The sequence below is a fragment of the Squalius cephalus genome, assembly GCF_949319135.1.
Source record: "Squalius cephalus genome assembly, chromosome: 4".
In the NCBI taxonomy this organism is placed as follows: Eukaryota; Metazoa; Chordata; class Actinopteri; order Cypriniformes; family Leuciscidae; genus Squalius; species Squalius cephalus.
In genome coordinates this window covers 44,598,157-44,615,925 of record NC_137125.1, presented here as the reverse complement: position 1 = coordinate 44,615,925, position 17,769 = coordinate 44,598,157, and the positions used below count along the sequence as shown (strand labels likewise).

General features: G+C 38.5%; 2 protein-coding genes across 3 annotated transcripts; both read right to left on the bottom strand.

The window, feature by feature from the left end:
- Positions 1 to 1,538: 1,538 nt before the first annotated feature.
- On the bottom strand, positions 1,539 to 13,887 carry yaf2 (YY1 associated factor 2). The gene is made up of 4 exons (XM_079868150.1): positions 13,763 to 13,887; positions 13,348 to 13,473; positions 3,408 to 3,560; positions 1,539 to 2,504 (listed from the first exon to the last, which is right to left on the bottom strand). Exons 1-4 carry the CDS (start codon positions 13,786 to 13,788, stop codon positions 2,261 to 2,263), a joined length of 549 nt encoding a protein of 182 aa, XP_079724276.1. The 5' UTR covers positions 13,789 to 13,887; the 3' UTR covers positions 1,539 to 2,260.
- A 1,461-nt stretch (positions 13,888 to 15,348) lies between these two features.
- Positions 15,349 to 17,767, bottom strand: zcrb1 (zinc finger CCHC-type and RNA binding motif 1). Of its 2 annotated transcripts, none has more exons than XM_079868148.1 (8): positions 17,614 to 17,767; positions 17,422 to 17,520; positions 16,789 to 16,817; positions 16,582 to 16,693; positions 16,386 to 16,493; positions 16,078 to 16,187; positions 15,890 to 15,962; positions 15,349 to 15,787 (listed from the first exon to the last, which is right to left on the bottom strand). In XM_079868148.1, the coding sequence occupies exons 2-8, from the start codon at positions 17,503 to 17,505 to the stop codon at positions 15,647 to 15,649; spliced, it is 657 nt and encodes a 218-aa protein (XP_079724274.1). In that variant the 5' UTR covers positions 17,506 to 17,520; positions 17,614 to 17,767; the 3' UTR covers positions 15,349 to 15,646. The 2 variants fall into 2 exon arrangements, with proteins under 2 accessions (XP_079724274.1, XP_079724275.1); XM_079868149.1 differs by having other exon boundaries at positions 17,633 to 17,754.
- Between the last annotated feature and the right edge of the window lie 2 nt (positions 17,768 to 17,769).

The window sequence follows — 17,769 nt, the reverse complement described above, 5'->3', positions numbered from 1 at the left end:
GTTTCGTGAACGAAACGAATCGTTCATTTGAGTCGGATCTTTTCCAAGAATCGGATTCACTGATTCATAGAACATATGTAGGAGTAGCCAAATATCTGAAATGTTACGAAGAATAAATCGTTCTAGAAATATGTGTAATAAAATCGTTATTTACAGTTTTAATAAAAATGACTTTTTTTATAAATAGCATTTTAAATAAATAGCACTTTGTTAAAAAAACATGCAAAACATAAATTTAGATTCTAAATTAACAGTTATGAACTAAATCATGGCTGCAACAACAAACTGAACTTGGATACATCAAATTATAATTAACAAACGTATTAATAAAACTTAAAAAAAAAAAAAAAAAAAACTGTGAATTTACTGGAACGTTTATGTTTGCCAGGCTGTCTGAGACCACGTAATGACGTCATTTCCTAAAGAACAACTGTATCGGTTCTTTGAAATGAACTTCGAGAGAACCGATTCGCACAAATGAGGCAAGCTTCCTATCATTAACGACCACCACCATCCCCCACATACAAGTGGCGTGAGAAAGACCCCTACACTACAACAAACCTTTCAAGACTGATTCCTCAATTTACAAGCAAAGTTATAAGTATTTTAATCACGAACTTCTGATTTTAAATGATTATTAATAATAGCAATTGTTACATGCATTTTAATCTTACAAGTAGGATTTTTTTAAGTGAACTTAATAGCCATTATGACTAGTAATTAAAATTATTATTTTTTAATTCTTAGAACCGTACCTACTAGTAAAATTAAAAGCATGACTTGTGTAATAATGGTTAGTAACTAAAATTTTAATTGTACATTTAAAATATTTACTTTTATGTATAGAGGAATAAATGTCAAACATAACAATAGTACATGTAGACTAAAATGTCACAACATCATGAATATTCAATATTCCCTAAGGGGAGCACAGAGGAACTGGATTTGTCTACCAGCAAAACAGGCTTTCTGCTCTGTGCTTCAGTCAGATAAAAATAATTAAACGTTTCCTCCTGCTGTATAAGGCAATGTCTATTGAGAAATGGATTGTCAAGTTGAGTTAAGACACTGCTATTAGCTGTCAAGCAACAATGCTCTACATTGACTCTGACTGAACCTGTATGTCACATATTGCATCACTCCTCATGGTGAGGTAAAAACCACAACACTTTGAATATCACCCTCATGCATGTCATGTGCATTTCACAAAGAAATGAAAAGACATTTCACCACACAAAAAAAACAAATTTGATAATCACTCCCTTAAGGTCTTTGTTTGCCCTAGAAATAAATCTGTTTACTGACGACAGGAGTCTAAATCTTAAATTTTATTAAGAGATATTTCCTATACTGCAATATATTTATATACCACCATTCATCATAAAGTAGGGGATGAATTTAACATCTTACAAATTCATTTGCCTTTTTTTGTCAAAAATGTTTCTCATGGAATTAACAGAATTATATAAAGACAATCTAACACAAAACAGCGCTGGTAGAACAACTAGCCGCACAAATGTGATGCAATCTACCATGACAAGTGTCAAATAAAACGGCATGAACAAGAACAAATAAACAATGAATTTGATGGGGTTTTCGTAAAACTGTACAAAAGTACCAGCAGGTGCAACAAACAATTGAAAAAGGAAGTACTGTTTCGATCACAGTTATTCATAGAGGGCTGAACGCTCACCCCGTAATGCATTGAAAGTATATTAAAGTTTCAATACGCAACTGCTGCAACTGTCATTAATGTAAAAGCAAGTATGTTTACTACAACGTTCTAGTTGAATCAACATGTTTTTAAGCCCCAGGGTCAATTCCCAGGATGTAATGTGTGCTGTTGCAACAATTACAGACTGTGGTTTTAAAAAATGGTTTACGAAACTATAGTGAAGAGAACATGAACGGAGTGTCCACATCCAAACAGACAACAACACTTATCTAAATTAATAATACCACCATGTTAATTAAACTGTCTAAATGTCATCAAATTCAAATCTGCTTACAAACTCTACAGTTTATCTCGAGCTGACCTACTAGGCATTGTAACAAATCAGGACAAATCAAGAATATCATGGTGAAATCCTATGTTCCAGATCCCATAACTGTGGTAGTAGAGAGAGATGGCTTATATTGCTGGGTTAAGTCTGTGTCTCGTTAAGTCTTGACATACATAAGCGCACTCCTGTGTCTGTTCGTTTAAAATGGATATATTAGGTGCAGGAGACTGGAAGTAATGTTCATACTCCACGGGTTCCTAGTGAGACTCTCCGTTGAGTGAGGAAACCTCCCCTCGCGGGGACGAGGATCTGGAGATCCCCTTCTCTGTGTTGTCTGAGTTGGATCCGCTCTGGCTGTGGTGGTCTCCAGATGTCGCGCTGGAGGACGAGCTGGAGGAGGGCTTAGTTTTCTCCTTAAAGTCTGTTATGATAACCGTCAGATCTCCCACTGTCACTTCCAGATGCTGTGCGCTGCTCCGGTCCACATTTTTTAACCTGGGCCTGCAGGATAGAGAGCAATAAAGAACAAATCAGAAAATTGACTTCACTTGAGCTGAATAATGACACTATTGCCTTCTGTAGAGCTGCTTTATTAGATGAATTGAATGTTTACAATTGATGAACTTTGCAACATTGACACCGTTATTGAACTGAACTGAATCAACATTTAACATTTCTGACACAACTGTCTTCAGTAGAACTTATGAATTTTGCTAAATTAACACTCATTTACCCGTTTATTACCGTGCAGCTGCTTTAAAACAATCTGTATTGAATAAAGCACTATGTAAAGACCAGCAGGCTTGGTTTTGCAGGCATTTTCTCATCCATAGGCAATTAAAAAAGACTTAGGGAGGCAATGAACCAAACTAATGAGCTAAGAGATTAATCATGACATCAGAAACATTGATTTTGAAGACTTACTTGGCATACATAAACGTATATTTGAACAAAACTCTGTACTTTACATTTTTCATAAGGAACCCTAACATATTTAAAATGCATAGTAACATTAAGCAAATATACAAATTTTTTAAAATGGAGTAAAACAGCGATATGGTAAAATACTACAATTTTAAATATTACAAGCTGATTTTCACCATCATTACTTCAGTGTCACATAATCCGTAAGAAATCATTCTAATATCTGGTGCTCAAGAAACAAATTTTTTTTTTTTTTTGTTGAAATTCTTTTGTAAAACCTGTCACTAAAGGGAGAAAAATGTTCTATAATTCTCAGTACATTGTGGCAGGTAAAATTTTATATTGAAATAGAGAACAACCATATACATTTTCCACAGTGTGAGGTGTGCTACGTAAAATGCAAAATAAACAACTAGTTAATTAGTTTGGGGAGTAGGAACTACTTAGTAAATTCATAAACACAGTATTGCAATGTTTCACCTCATTTTCTTGTGGCTGTTCTTTTTCAGTGTCGGTGCTCTCTCATTCTTGTCCTTCTCAGTCTTTTCCTTTTTCTCTTTTTTAGGCTGTGTGGGTGAAGCAAACTGCTGTGTGACTTGCTGGGCTACCAGTTGGGGAACAGGACGAGGTTTCCTGTGAGGGGAAAAAAATAAGAAAGTGTGAGAGGCGAGAAAGTGAGATTTCTCAAATCGGGATAACAACCTCACTAGGGCCAAATGAAAAGGACTATGTGGGGGGGGGGGGAAACAAGTTAAAACAAGCAAGTGTTGTAGCCAGTTGAGAAATCTTGCCTACATGGAGTAATCGGAGAAGAATGTGTTTTCTCAGTAGTTGAGAAACAGACACAATTTCACTCATCGGTTTTCCTTTATAGAGCAGGGAAACAAAAAGCCTGGTAATTTCACTTCCTAATACAAGCTAATATATCCCTAATATACTAGCTTTCCATGCCTAAACATGAACCTTAAATATTAATAAAAATGCTATAACATTTTATAAAAATTTTATCAAATAAAAATAAAATAAATAAAAATAAAATGGAACTAGACTGTAATTACACTAGACTGTGCTGAGAAAATAAAATTTTAAATTATACAAATTAACATCCACTTTGGCATGAATGATAGACTAAGAAAAACTAAACCACACTGAAGAGAGAGAGAGAAAAAAAGAACAATTCTATAATAATAATTCTCATAAAAATCTATTTAAAACACCAGCTCTTGATTGAACCAATGGATGTAAATGACCAATTGGCCACTGCTAGAACAGCCCTTGTTCTACTGAGGTCTGTTTGTAGAATACTGTCTTGCTCTTATTTTAACGCATCAGTTGTTACACCCCTAATTAACGATCCGACCGCTGTGGCAATTACAGATTATATCTGGACCTACGAGCTGAACTACCCATACTGATCTCAGATCAGAGCTCGGGGTCAAGTCCCCTCAGTAGCGTGGTGTTTAGAACGACTGTTGCTCTAATGTCAGGAACAACAGCTGTTACACCAAAAACAGACCACAACAGAGCAGTATGAAGGCCAGCATAGTTGCTGTCTGCTTTGCCAGCACACACACAGTGATTTTAAAAACAGCTTCTCAGTATCTGTGCACTGGTGCAATGTTTACGCTTTCATCCATAACCCCCGAGTGCTTTGGGAATAGCTAATTAAGTCACACATTGTGAAATTAGGACATCTAGAGCTTTAAAGCGGAGCAGCCAAGAACTGGTCATTAGCATTGATCCTGAGCCCAAAGCAAGTGAAAATGGCCATTATTATTGTTGTTACCTCGCTGCATGTCAAGACCTTGCTGCTTGCTGTGGATTTGTCACACCCGTCACACTCAGCACTGTTAGACGTGCCATTCAGAGTAAATCAATCGATCACTTTGTGATGCATTTCTTCCATGCCAGACAAGATTAATTCGGCCTTAACATTGCTGATCCTGCTTAATTCTGAATGTTTGTTATGAGCGATTGAGAGATTTTGTGAAATTACTCAGTCATTAGTCACTCTTCGTCTCACGCATTCAAGTTGCAACTACGCTTTTATATAATCCAAACTATTTGGTCAATACTGGGTTTATTTTTGCAATAATGACTCACTGACTTTATATAATCCTGCTTATTACATGGCTACTTTTTAAATAAATAAAATGGACATAATAAAATAACTTAGTGAAGGGCCCCATTTACACTTGGTATTAAAGGGTTAGTTCACCTAAAAATAATAATCATCCCATAATTTACTCACCCTCAAGCCATCCTAGGTGTATATGACTCTTTCACACTTGGAGTTATATAAAAAAAAACCTGGCTCTGCTAAGCTTTATAATGGGAGTGAATGGTCCCTTAGATTTTAAAGCCCAAAAAAGCACATCCATCCATGATAAAAGTAATCCATACGGCTCAAGGGTGTTAATAAAGGCCTTATAAAGCAAAGCGATGCGTTTTTGTAAGAAAAATATCTATATTCATAACTTTATAAACGGGGTGCACACAACTTTTTTTGGTCTGGTTCTCAAGGGAGCACCTGGATATGCTGCTTGTTACTCAGACTTTACACGGCACACTTGTCCTACAAGCTTTCGTCATCACTTTCCTCCTGACTGCTCTCCTCACTATCTTCCTTTCACTCGCACATGGAAGATGATGATGTTTTTTTATTTGATTAACATTTATGACACAGACAACAGCAGGCTGCTGTCACTTTAAGACCGAATGAATGTACGGACCAAATATACTGAGAGTGAGACGCATTCGGTTTCTTTCTCAACTGTTCACTTGACATAACAATGAGAATACTTGCAGAGACGGGTATTTTGACAATCTTGTGTGTATGTGTCCGTTTAAGCGCAATTAAACATAAAACAGGAATCAATTCGGTGTTAGAGAACTGTCTGACACACGCCTTTCGCTCTTCTCTGTGCGAGCATTGGGTTTTTGCGGCTGTGATAACAGCACGCAAGTCCCTATTTTCACCTCTTCTTCTGCATTTAAAATTGTTTGAATGTGTGAATTGGCAAGACAAAACACGTCCAATCAACACTCTATGATGGTTAAACTTAGCAGTTAATCCACGAATCACATGCGTGCCGAACCATGGGATCACGGATCAACTGTGATTCGTTGCACCACTAATAATTAATAAACACACTTATCATCATTATTGCTATCTTACCAGAGATGGAGAAAAATCCTACTCCAGTAAGTAAACGTGTCCCTGTCCCCAAAAATGTTGGTACTTAAAAGCGCTTCCCTCCACATTTTCTGGTGTGCATAGTTTATTTACTACGCATGTGCACCCTTGTTTATAAACTATAATCTCTGGCTTTCGGTAACGGCCTAATTCCACTTCCGCGAGTCTAGTTCCAGCAGAAGTGTGATCTAAGACCCGACACATGATGTATTTACGAGCGCGGAAGTGCAGAGGATAGAGCAAAGCAAAACACCGGTCATGAATTAGAAGTCTAAAGCAAGAATCTTTTTAAGAGAAATGTAAAAGGATTTCGATATAAGAAAAGATGTGATTGAGTTTGACAAGCTGAGACGTATCGCATTAATTATCGCGGACATATCGCCTGCGATAATTAATGCGATATGGCTCAGCTTGTCAGTTAACTACGGCTCTTTGTAGTAAATGCCGCTCAATCTGAAAGCAGGTGATGGCGATTTACTACTAATCAAGGAACCGGCTTTACTGACGAGATGCGCCTAACAATGTCATGCGATATATCGCCCAGCCCTACTCTCACCTAAGCTTACGCTACTCCTACGTCAAAGGTCACTCTTCTGCCGGAACTCTACTTACGTACGGCCGTTTCCCGGAAGCCAGGGATTATAGTTGAATTAAAGTTTATAGTTGATTTGACATTTCGGCACTTCAACGCGTACTTGCACGTTCGTGTTAAGTGCATTTTTGAGAAACGCACATAGAAAAGGAACAAACGTTTGTTACCTCGCACTCAGAAATCCATCTTATAGCTATGAGATCCACCAGGAAAAGCCACTCACGTCATTACGCTGCATGGTCATGCAGGGCTTTTTTTTTGTGTGTGCAGAGTCCTTCGCCCGACATGACGTAAATAGCATTGCAGACACTAACGAATCCATGATTTATTAGACTATCGATTTAATTTTTATCGAGCCATTACGTTTATTTATCCAATCCACTGGTCACAATTGAAAGCAGAACTCAGAAATAACGTGTATCCATCGGGCAGGCAATAATATAAATTAATAATAATAATAAGTAAGTAAATAAATTAAAGTAATGGAACAGTGGCCAAATCAGTCAGCAGGACACCGGGATTGTTCATGACTGACCATGGAGCTGCAGGCTGTGCAATGCCGAGTACGTTCGGGGCCATTTGGGTTCGAAAATAAATGCCGTCGTGTCAGACTCGGGTCTAATTTTATCAGGTCTGTCTCAGGTCGGGTTTTTCTTTTGAAAAGAAATTATGCATGTCGGTTTTGGGTAAGAAGTGATTCGGGTCAGGTACAGAAATCCAGCACATCCCATACTTTCAATGGATTTAAGGTCTGGACTCAGAGGTGCCAATTCATGTGTAAAAATTATTCTTCATGCTCCCTCCCAACCAATCTTTCACAATCTGAGCCTGATGAATCTTGACATTGTCATCCTGGAATATGGCCATGATGTGTCTTCCTACATGGTTGTTTAAGAAATGAAAAGCTACATACTCCATCAATTAGGGTTAGAAGAACTGTTGCCAAACACATAACATGCTAGAAACATAATCACTACAATAACCATCCAATCATAGACTCTTAAGCATTTGGCTATTTAAATCCAAACAGCGACTTTTATTTTTGGACGAGCGTATATCCAATATTTAAAAATGCAAAAAAAAAAGAAAGAAAGGCTAACTGATATGGTACCAATATATTGTGTATTCTTAGCAAAACGTCACTGAATGTGGAGGCTCTCACAATGTGACTTGGCATCTCATACATTTAAGTCAGTTTCATTAGTAAATAAATTGATTCATTTGAATTTTTTTCATATAATCATGTCAATGTCAGCTATTATGTAAGCACAGTAACCAAATGTGTCTGCAAAGATGTCTTTTCTTACAGAAGTGCACAAACAAAAACATTTTTCCCACATTACTGTGTTAATTTAGAAGGACACAAGGGCTGCGTTCTCTCCTCTGAGCCAAGAGTCTCTCAGATGTGTTCATATCTGCATGTTTGTATTATGGTGTAATGACTGTACTGGGGAGGATTGTGTACTCATGGGCTTGAGCGATGGGAGGGGACACCATGATTAATGCGCTACACTGTGTGAACATGCAGTCTCCATACTGCTCCTTCCTTCGCTCCACTGCCAAGCCCCGTTTGACAGATGGCCCACTGCCTCCCACTGTCCCACCTCTCCACACTCCGTTTTCGGCTGTTCTTTCCAAGCATTTGCGTTTTCTTTTAGCTGCTTTTCAAAATCCCACACTGCAGTTACACATTGCTTCTCCCTCGCTTTGGGATCCAGCTTTCTCTCCTTTCATCAAAGGCTCATAACTGTCAGAATCGAAATGAGGTCAACCCGTTTGAGACTGTATGGGCATGTGCTTTTGCAAAACATATGCAAAATTTCTCTAATAAATGATAACAGGCTATTGTAATTACTTAATAATGTGGATGTTTTATGTGGCTTTTGGTTTATTTGGCATTGGCATGCAGGGAACGCTTTCTCAGACTGCATTAGTTTCGCCTTTTTGGGCAAAGAGACGAGAACTCACAGTGCAGCACTCTGGGTTTCTGCACACATGCAATTAGAGAGGATTTCACATGCTGCTCAACTCCTTCAAATGGCACACTGTAGCAACGGACTAATATAATGCCTCCTGTCCTGTACATATAAAAATAAATATTTCAGAAATATAATTAAAATTAAAATATTAAAATTACAGCCTAATTATACATGGATTCCTTGATATTTCACATTTCTACCATAGTGCTTTTTTTTTTTGCATCATTGAGCATTAAAAAACATGCCTATGACTGCAAAATATGATGGTTAGATTCATGCTTTCCTCAGTAATCATTCGCATTCGAAATCCTGTTTGTCATCACCTCACCGACACTGACAGTCATAAGGGATGATTGGTCGGTCCAGTTCTCTAAGTGATACCCCTATAGAGCGCACAGGTTATGTCAACAAATTATAATCGACTGCCTTAAATTTGTTGTGACAGCACAAATGTACATTAATGTCAAGTCAAATAGAGCTCCAATGTGAAACACAACATAATACAGCGTTCTTTTGCTCAATCTGTCATCGCGAGAGGTCGAGTAAAAAGAAAAAAAGTGCTTGGTCTAGAGGGGACATTCTCTCTATTTGTGGTAATTGAATGGTATAATACTGCAGTGTGAATACTTTTGCTGGGGGGCAAAGAGTGTCGGTACACTGAAATTAGAGGTTTGCCGGCAGGTTCTGTGGGTCAATGGGGGAATGGCTTGAAATGTTCAACAAGAAGCTCTGCAGCTTCATCAATTAACTGTCAAGTCTGTCAGCACAAGGTAACAAACTAGGTAAACAAACCACTCTTCGAACAAGAGCAAATATAGCCAGTGTCGAAGCAACATTAAAAAAACATTCACTCAGAGGCTTGTATTGCGTGATTTTAAAGAGATTATTCACCTTAAAATAAAACTTGCCAATTTTTTCACCCTCAGGTTATTCTAAACCTGTATGAGTTTCTTACAATATGTGGAAAACAAGATATTTTGAAGATGGTTCCACCTGTTTTTGTCCTTATAATGAAAGTTAATGGGGTCCAAAACAACATAGAACCCCACTGATTTTCATTGATTTGACAGGGAAAAAAAAAGGACGTATACATTTTTCATAATATCTTGCTGAAAAACATGTCTTCTGACCCAAATGAAATATCTGATAAGATGGCCAACAAACATGCTCTAAATTAACCCGTGTATCATTCACCACACATCAGTCAGGCTCAGCTAAATCGTGCCCTTATAAAACATTAATCTGCAATCCGCTGCACACAACCGCAATTTATACAAACACCCTGTTGTCATTCACATTTGACGGTTGCTTGGAAAGATAATGAAGCAAAAAGCAGCAATCAGAATCAATGCATGGTCTTTGCGTTTACGTATACAATTGCTTTCCTAACGCAGCATAACAGCAGATTTACAGCAGAAAAGTGAACACGCGGTGTGTCAAGAAGCTCTCCATTCTTCGTAAATGAATGGCCTGCGAGTATCACACAATCAAGAGGACATCATCATTAAAACCCATCATTTGTGGCCGTCTCCGAGGCATTATAACAGGGCAGATGTGCAATCATGGGTTTATTTATGGGTATGAGTGTCCGTGTGTGTGTGTGTGCTGTGCGCGCATCCTGATGTGATGATGCCTCCTCTGATGACAGCATTCTTGATTAAGCCGTTGAATGCAAATGAGTTCAGGCCGTCTGGACGCCAGCTGCTGCGGTGGCCTGGACGAGTGACAGCACCCCACCCCCACATAAAAATCCTCCGCCCTCCCACACGCACTTTTGCAGTGAAAATGAACATTTGTTGGCTTCAAATAGCTGCTGTAATACTTTAATTCAGCAGTGGTAATGGGATCTGAAACTTGAAAGATAATTAAAGCTTTATAAACAATCTCCCTAAAGAAAGATGATCATTATCTGGTGCTGTTGTTGAGAGCTGAGGTCTGTCATCATCATCATCATCATCTGCTTTTAGTGTGCGTTTATGTTCCGAAACGCAGATGAGGAATGCTTTACTTCCTGACCTGATCTCATCTTAATGACATAAGGGAAATAACTGACTGCCGACTCAGTCGCTGGCTGTTCCAAAACAGGATTTTTATGACGGATAAGATGAAGGTGAGAAAATACGAGCCCATTAAATGTCTTCTTTGATGAGGTCATTAGCGCTCTCTCCTGGATCTCTGCCACGGGATAGATGCTATCTGTGAGGCCGATAAAAGCAGAGCATCGGCTGATACCGACTGTAGATTCTCCGAAAAAAAACACGTAGGCCTACTGTGTATGATTGGACCCCTCATTCTCTACAACTAATTAAAATCTCTGATTTTATTTGACTATGTACTCTTGTTTTCCTCCATATACAGTCACTGTAATATCGTCCTAAGGTGCAATCACATTTAGGGCTGGAACGACACTTCGACGTAATCGATTCTGTAAATTAGTTGATATGCGTTGATTCCTCGCACTGTATATGTTCCCCAATGATGGCGGGTCCCGGGAAACATGCAGAAAATCAGCAATTACAAAAATAGAGCCCGATCTAAAGTGTGGAAATGTTTTAGACATTTCAAACCAAGGCAGCACAACTTGCAAAAGCATCTAAAAAGAAAAAACCTCCAGGCGCTCTCTTACCTCAAAACGACGAGACGGCAGCGTTAGTATTTGGACTACTACAGTGGAATTTTACACAGCACTAGATAATACAGCATTCTGCTTTTTACGAGCTGTCGTGGCTGCGACATGTTACAAAGCATACAACGCTGTTGTTGGTTATTTAAACTTGTGCCTCAATTTGACTCATTTATTTAATTACGCGCTGTCGATCGTTAGCCTGGGTTTCCCCATGCTGCCTTGTGCGCAGCGCGATTTTATTCACGCTGCTAGGCAGCCTGGACACCATGGACCAGATTTTCGCCTCAGCGAGGGGACCAATCACAGAACGGGGAGGGAGCAGCAAGACGATGATTACGTCTATGCGACACACCGAAGCAGTTTGTTAATATCTATGGATCCAACATGGCATCAGACGCGAAGTTACCTTTCGATGCAGCCTTAGATAGTGGTCTAAGTAGTTCAGAACGCAAGTTTATTTCGTCTTCTTCCTCGTCGAATTTCTGTCGCTCTACATACGTCATCTGGTATAATTGAAACGATTGGCTATGAGCTACGTACAGGCGCATTTGATAGACATTCATAGCACCCAATAAACGGCTCTGGGCATTCGTAAACCACGCCTCAAATACGAGAAAATGAACATGTGGTTCCCAGACCACGTCTCAATGAGAAAGAGGTCTGACGTTAGCCAGGCTAGTCGATCGTGGTAAAACTTCACGGTTTTATGGACACCGCAATGTTTGACACTGTTACTTTGGATAGTTGAATGCGGTTGTTTGATCATACAGCTGAATGAACAAATTCAAGCAGCTACTTTAATCTCCTGAATGAACAAAACATTTTAGGAATCACACTTGTAAGCAGTTGCTGCTGTAAATCCCCCAAAAGCGACTGTGAACGCAGCCATAGTAAACACCCAAGTACGTAAATTAACTTAAGGATTAATCAACTATTCAGAAAAAAAAAAAAAAAAAATCAATACACATTAACCAGGAGGGAAAAAAATAACCATTAGACTATTCGATTAATCGGTAGATTAATCGATTGAAAAAAAGATATTGTTTGTTCCAGCCCTAGACAGTAGACACATTAGCGAAATTTCAGTGAAATTGTCAGAGCTGAAAGCAACAATCAGTAGCACCAATGCATTTTCGGTGACATTTCATGGGCAAAAAAGGCCCATTGTCTATCGGCAATAGCGTTGCAACATATAAAGCATAGCTCACATAGAAGTCACTTTCAAAGCAGACAGCTTTCTGTTAGTCAACGCGGCAAATTCCCATTACCAACTTGAACCAGTTGCGAAATCTGTGTTGGGAAATGACATGCATTGATTTCGACCATGAAAATTCTCTGAACATAAGTAATTTTGACCGCACATTTAGGAACAGCTTTACCCAAGCATTAATTCTTTGAAAGTTAATTGCTTGTCCTGCTGAATTTGTTCCTCTTCATTAAAAATGCTCTATTACACATATTGCAATAGGCGGTCTGTTTTCATCCTTCCAAATCACTAACATGCTTTTCAACTGGTCTTTACCAAACACATCATTACATCAAGATGCTTGGAAACAATGAATCATACAAGTATTAATCTTCCAATTTTACGACATGAGTAGATACTAACGGTAGGATTGGTGAATCCCAAAGTTGTTTGAACTGCCAAAAGAACAACTTACAGTTATTTGCTTATAGGATGTGTCATGACTTGCCAATGTACTTGTCTAGAATTACAAATTAACTGAAATACACCCCAATTACTTCTGAAATAGCCTAAATTGATAAGGATTTCATTGATGTTTTACCAACAGAGCTGTTTAGTAATGTGACACTGATTGCTCACATTTGTTCCTGAGGTTATAAACATTGTATTAACTGTGTAATTATTAATACACACACACGGCTAATGGCTGAGTCTCAAAACATAGTGAGCTGGCTATCAGGACTGCTATTGTGGCTACCGAATAAAGTCCAAATATTACGTCCAGTTAGGCAGCTCACTAGATTTGAGGATTGTTAGCATTCAGATATCGTGTGGCACTCACCGCGTTGACGTTCCCTTCCTGACATCGCACATCATGCATTTGAACGCTTCGGCGCTGTTCTTGAATGTACACACGCTGCAGTCCCAGTAGCCGTCGTCAGAGGAGGGCTTCGCTTGCCGTTTCGGCCTTCAAAAAGCAAAACAAACAGAAAGAACATCACATCTCGGACTGTAGAAAGCTCCGTAACACATATGTGATTTTATCCATGCAAAAAGTCAGCGGGAGGCCTGCGCAAGCGACGCGTTCTTTAATGAAATGACACTTTAGGTTGATAAAACAGCCAGTCCGCCATGGTGGCCACTCTGTTGCGTCTTTCTCATTCACGCGCGCTGCCTAATGGTCTGTTTCGAGTCCTGAGATGGCCTCGAGTGTCTTGAAGCCACGGCTGTGGGAGTTTCTTTCTGTTTGTTTTTACCTCGTCGGACTCCTCTTGTCTCCCATGCTGCAGAAACTTTGTGCGAAGCGTGCAGGCACAGCCGCCTCTCGCGCTCTGTCCTCTCTCTCTCGCGCGGCTCCCAGCTGTCGTAGAAAAACTCCAGCGCAGCGGTGGTCACGTGACTGTGCTCGACCAATCCAGCGTCGATTTATTTTCTCAAAAGTAGGGTCGTGGGTTTTACTGCACCCCTCTTAAATTAAAGTCATTCGTCCCTGGCACTTCCCATGAATAGTGTACAAGACTCGAAACTCGAAAAAGTCAAGTGTTTTTCTGTTTTAGCAAATGGTCAGTGAAAACTTTTTAAATTAGCCATTTTGTTTTTCTATTGTTTTCCAATGATGTTACCAAAATATGGGTCTAAATGCAGCTTAAAACCTTGATTTGTGTTTTGCTATTTTCTAACAACAAATATCAAAAGGAAATAGACTGTTTATAAAATAAATAAAACCTAAACAAACAAAGAATACAAAAACATGGTTAAGATGGTTGCAATTTCGGCCTAAATTAGGCTATAAGGACTAGCAAGTCTGCAGCCAAATGTTTTCCCATTTTTCCATTCCCAAAAGAATATTAGCATGATTTTTTTCTCTCCTTACAATAACTTTGATAACTGGGTTGATTGGTTGAACTTGAGACTGACAAGTGTACTCAGTGATTTTTACTAAAATGAACAATGTCAGTTCAATCGTTCATTTAAATTATGATTTGTTGTATGATTTTAATCTTTAGACGTATCTTTTGTATGTATATTCTACCCTGGTAATCCAGAGTTCTCGCGAGAGCACAAGTTGAATTTGCTCAGCGAGTTACTCTGGTGTCGAGTAATGATGCTCATTAAATATGCCCCTCTATCTGAGCTGCACCAATCACATCGGGTTATCTGATATAGGCGGGCCAGAGGCGAGATGAGGACAGTGCTGCGAGTCGAAGTCATTAGTAAACATTTCAAGATGGCTATGGATGAACACCATTTGTTTGAAACGGCTTTGGCCACTACAATGAAAGATTTAGACTTTTTCTCTAAAAGAGGAACAGAAGATGGCGCTCGAATCGTTCATTTGCAAGAAGGGCGTTTTTGCTGTTTTGACGACCGGATACGCAAGAGTATAATCTACCAGTTAGCTCCGCTGGTAGCTAAGCGATAACTTGTTGTGATTGGTCGTAGTGTTATTCAGTTGCGTGCAGACTGCAGTGAGATCTTCAAATGCATGCTTGGTGCCGCCCCTCGAGCTGGCCGATTTTCATTAGTCGACGCCAGACCATTAATCTTTTAGATTTAGGTCTGGATTTCCAGGCTATGTATATTCCTGAAATGTGTGGAAATTTCTCAAGCTTACATCTGCTAATGCTATTAAGTAATATCATGCAATTAATGCAAACTGCTATTTTTGATGTTTGATGTCTTTCTTACTGAGAATGCAGACACTTATTTTAAACCTTGATAATAATATGAAATATTATTGGTTATCAAGACCAGTGTGCTTGAATTATATCAGTGGGTGAATAAAATGCATTCAAAAGCTTTCAAATGACAGCTGAGAGCAGACAGAAAGTTATTTTAAAACGGTTTATTTTCCATGCTTCCTGGCACAAAAATAATAATGTATATGTGAAATGCACAAAACTAAACTATATTTACAAGATAAAAAAAACAATCACAATACTATATACCAAATATTTAGATGTGTAATTATCTGAATGAGGAGCATAAAATCACAACCAACATCTCAGATCAAGATAAGTAGAAGTTTTCTCTGCCTTTCATGACAACATATAGTTTGACAAAATTAGAAATTTAGATCAATATGTGACCTAAAAGCAGTTGAGAAGAGGCAGTCTGTTCTGAGCACATAAAAGTATGAATCAGTCACTGAGCTCCTCCTCATCACTGAAGTAGGTGCTCTTTTTGATCCTGGGCTTGTGGGTGTCGTCTGATGTAGATGCGTGAGACGCATCCTCTGTGACCTGCTTCTTTCTCTTCTCCTCCTCCTCAACGTGTGCTTGCTGATGATGACAGGCAAAAAGTTAGATTTCTCTTTGAGCCCATTTTTACAGGGAATATTAATGTATGAAGACTGAACCATAGTTTATATAATATTCACTGACCTGGAAAGCAATTGCCTGACTTAAACTGTCCAATGCTGGATCCTCTCCTTCTTCCTCACTGTCCTCTGGTTCTCTAAAAGGACAAAAACAACATATTTATTTTCAATTAATTACATATAAAATATTAATTGCATTAAGTGCATACTAGGTACTAGTTTAAATGATTAATTCTACTAAGAAGTACTTACACCTCCTCAGGCTGCTGAACCTTTTTCTTCTTTTTCTTTTCTTTTTTAGGTGGAGGTTCTCTCTCTCCAAGTAAATTTTTGGGACAGGCGTAACTCAAGTGCCCTTCTTCCTAGCAGAGACAAATGACATGACAAAACAGTGTAAGAATCTCAAAAACTTTTCTCCATCCATAAAGTTTAAATTGTACAAGGCTTCACTAAAACTGTATTAGTAAACAGGTGAAATTGTTCATATAGGAAGTTCTATCCTATCTATCTATGATAAATACAACACAACCAACACAATATCAATGGATCAGAAAACTTACCCCACATTCATAACACTTGGATTTGTCTGTGTAGTTTCTCTTTCTGATGAATTCTGTAGCTCTCCCATTGTCAATGGCGATGCTGGCCTTCACCGTTCTCCCAAACAACTGAGAGAGCAATCAAGCACTTTGGCTCCATGTGTTTTTTTTAAATCAAACACTTACTAAGTCTTAATGTTATGTTAAAACAGCATACCTGTTTGTTGTTTAGCGAGCGGGCACAATTATGAGCAGTCTCTCTGTCTAGGAACAGCACAAACGCCACTCCCTTACTCATCCGTGTCTGCTTATCTTTGACAACAGTCACCCTTCAGAAAATGACATTGTGACTATGATCAAGATATACTTTGATATAGTGATATGAGTATAACAATCTCTTCATTGCAGACCAAAGGAAACTTACTTGACAACCTTGCCATATTTCGAGCATAGCTGTGGGGAAATTGCAATATATAAGTCAACAATATTTATAAATAAAATGCAAAAATTTTGTAGTAAAATAATGTAATATAGGGAGAGTATATATCCCTTATTCTAAGAAACTTAATCATATATTTAATCAAATATTTAGAGTGCGCCCAACATAAACAGTGAATTGTGTCAGATGCTTCAAGGTAAGATGTGTCATTTGCTCAACTAATACTAGTGATAGTGAGCTTTGCATCCGAGTGCAGGAAATTACTGGTCTTGTTGAAAAACATCAAGCAGGATTTCTGATAAGAACCCCAAGAATATGATAATGGATTTCCCACAACATGATATGTTAGATAAGCTTTGAGAACTCAATGAGGAAACATTTTGTATGTTCCTATGCCTTAGATTGTTATGCAAATTGCGCAGGTATTCCACAAATGACTCAACTTTCCCCTATGACATGAGACAGCTTATCCCCAAGTCCTATTTCTTTGTCCCTATATGATATAGATGCTTTATTCTAATTTCAACTGAAATATAATTATGTATATTACCCAACTCTCCCCTATATAATTAATGGGTCCACTTATTGTCAACATAATTGTAACATGCAACAGGGTACCTTGTGCAAATCGTTGTTTGTCAATGAGAATGGGATGTTCGACACATAAACAGTGCTTTTGCTGGGCGCTAAACCACCACTCATCTTTATCTCTGATATCTGAAAAGGAACAATAACATTTATCACAACACGCATATACACATAAAGCAAAATATGGTACTAAAAAGAGCTTACGGGATATTTCAGACTTACTTAACCACGAGAATCTTACTTAAAGCATGTTTACGATGATGAAAATAACTGCGTTTGTCATGTTTAACTTGTCTAAAATGTAGATGTTTAACCAGCGTGTAATGCGAATTCAAAATATCAGCAGCTCAGCGTGACCCGGAAGTTAAAAAACGAAGC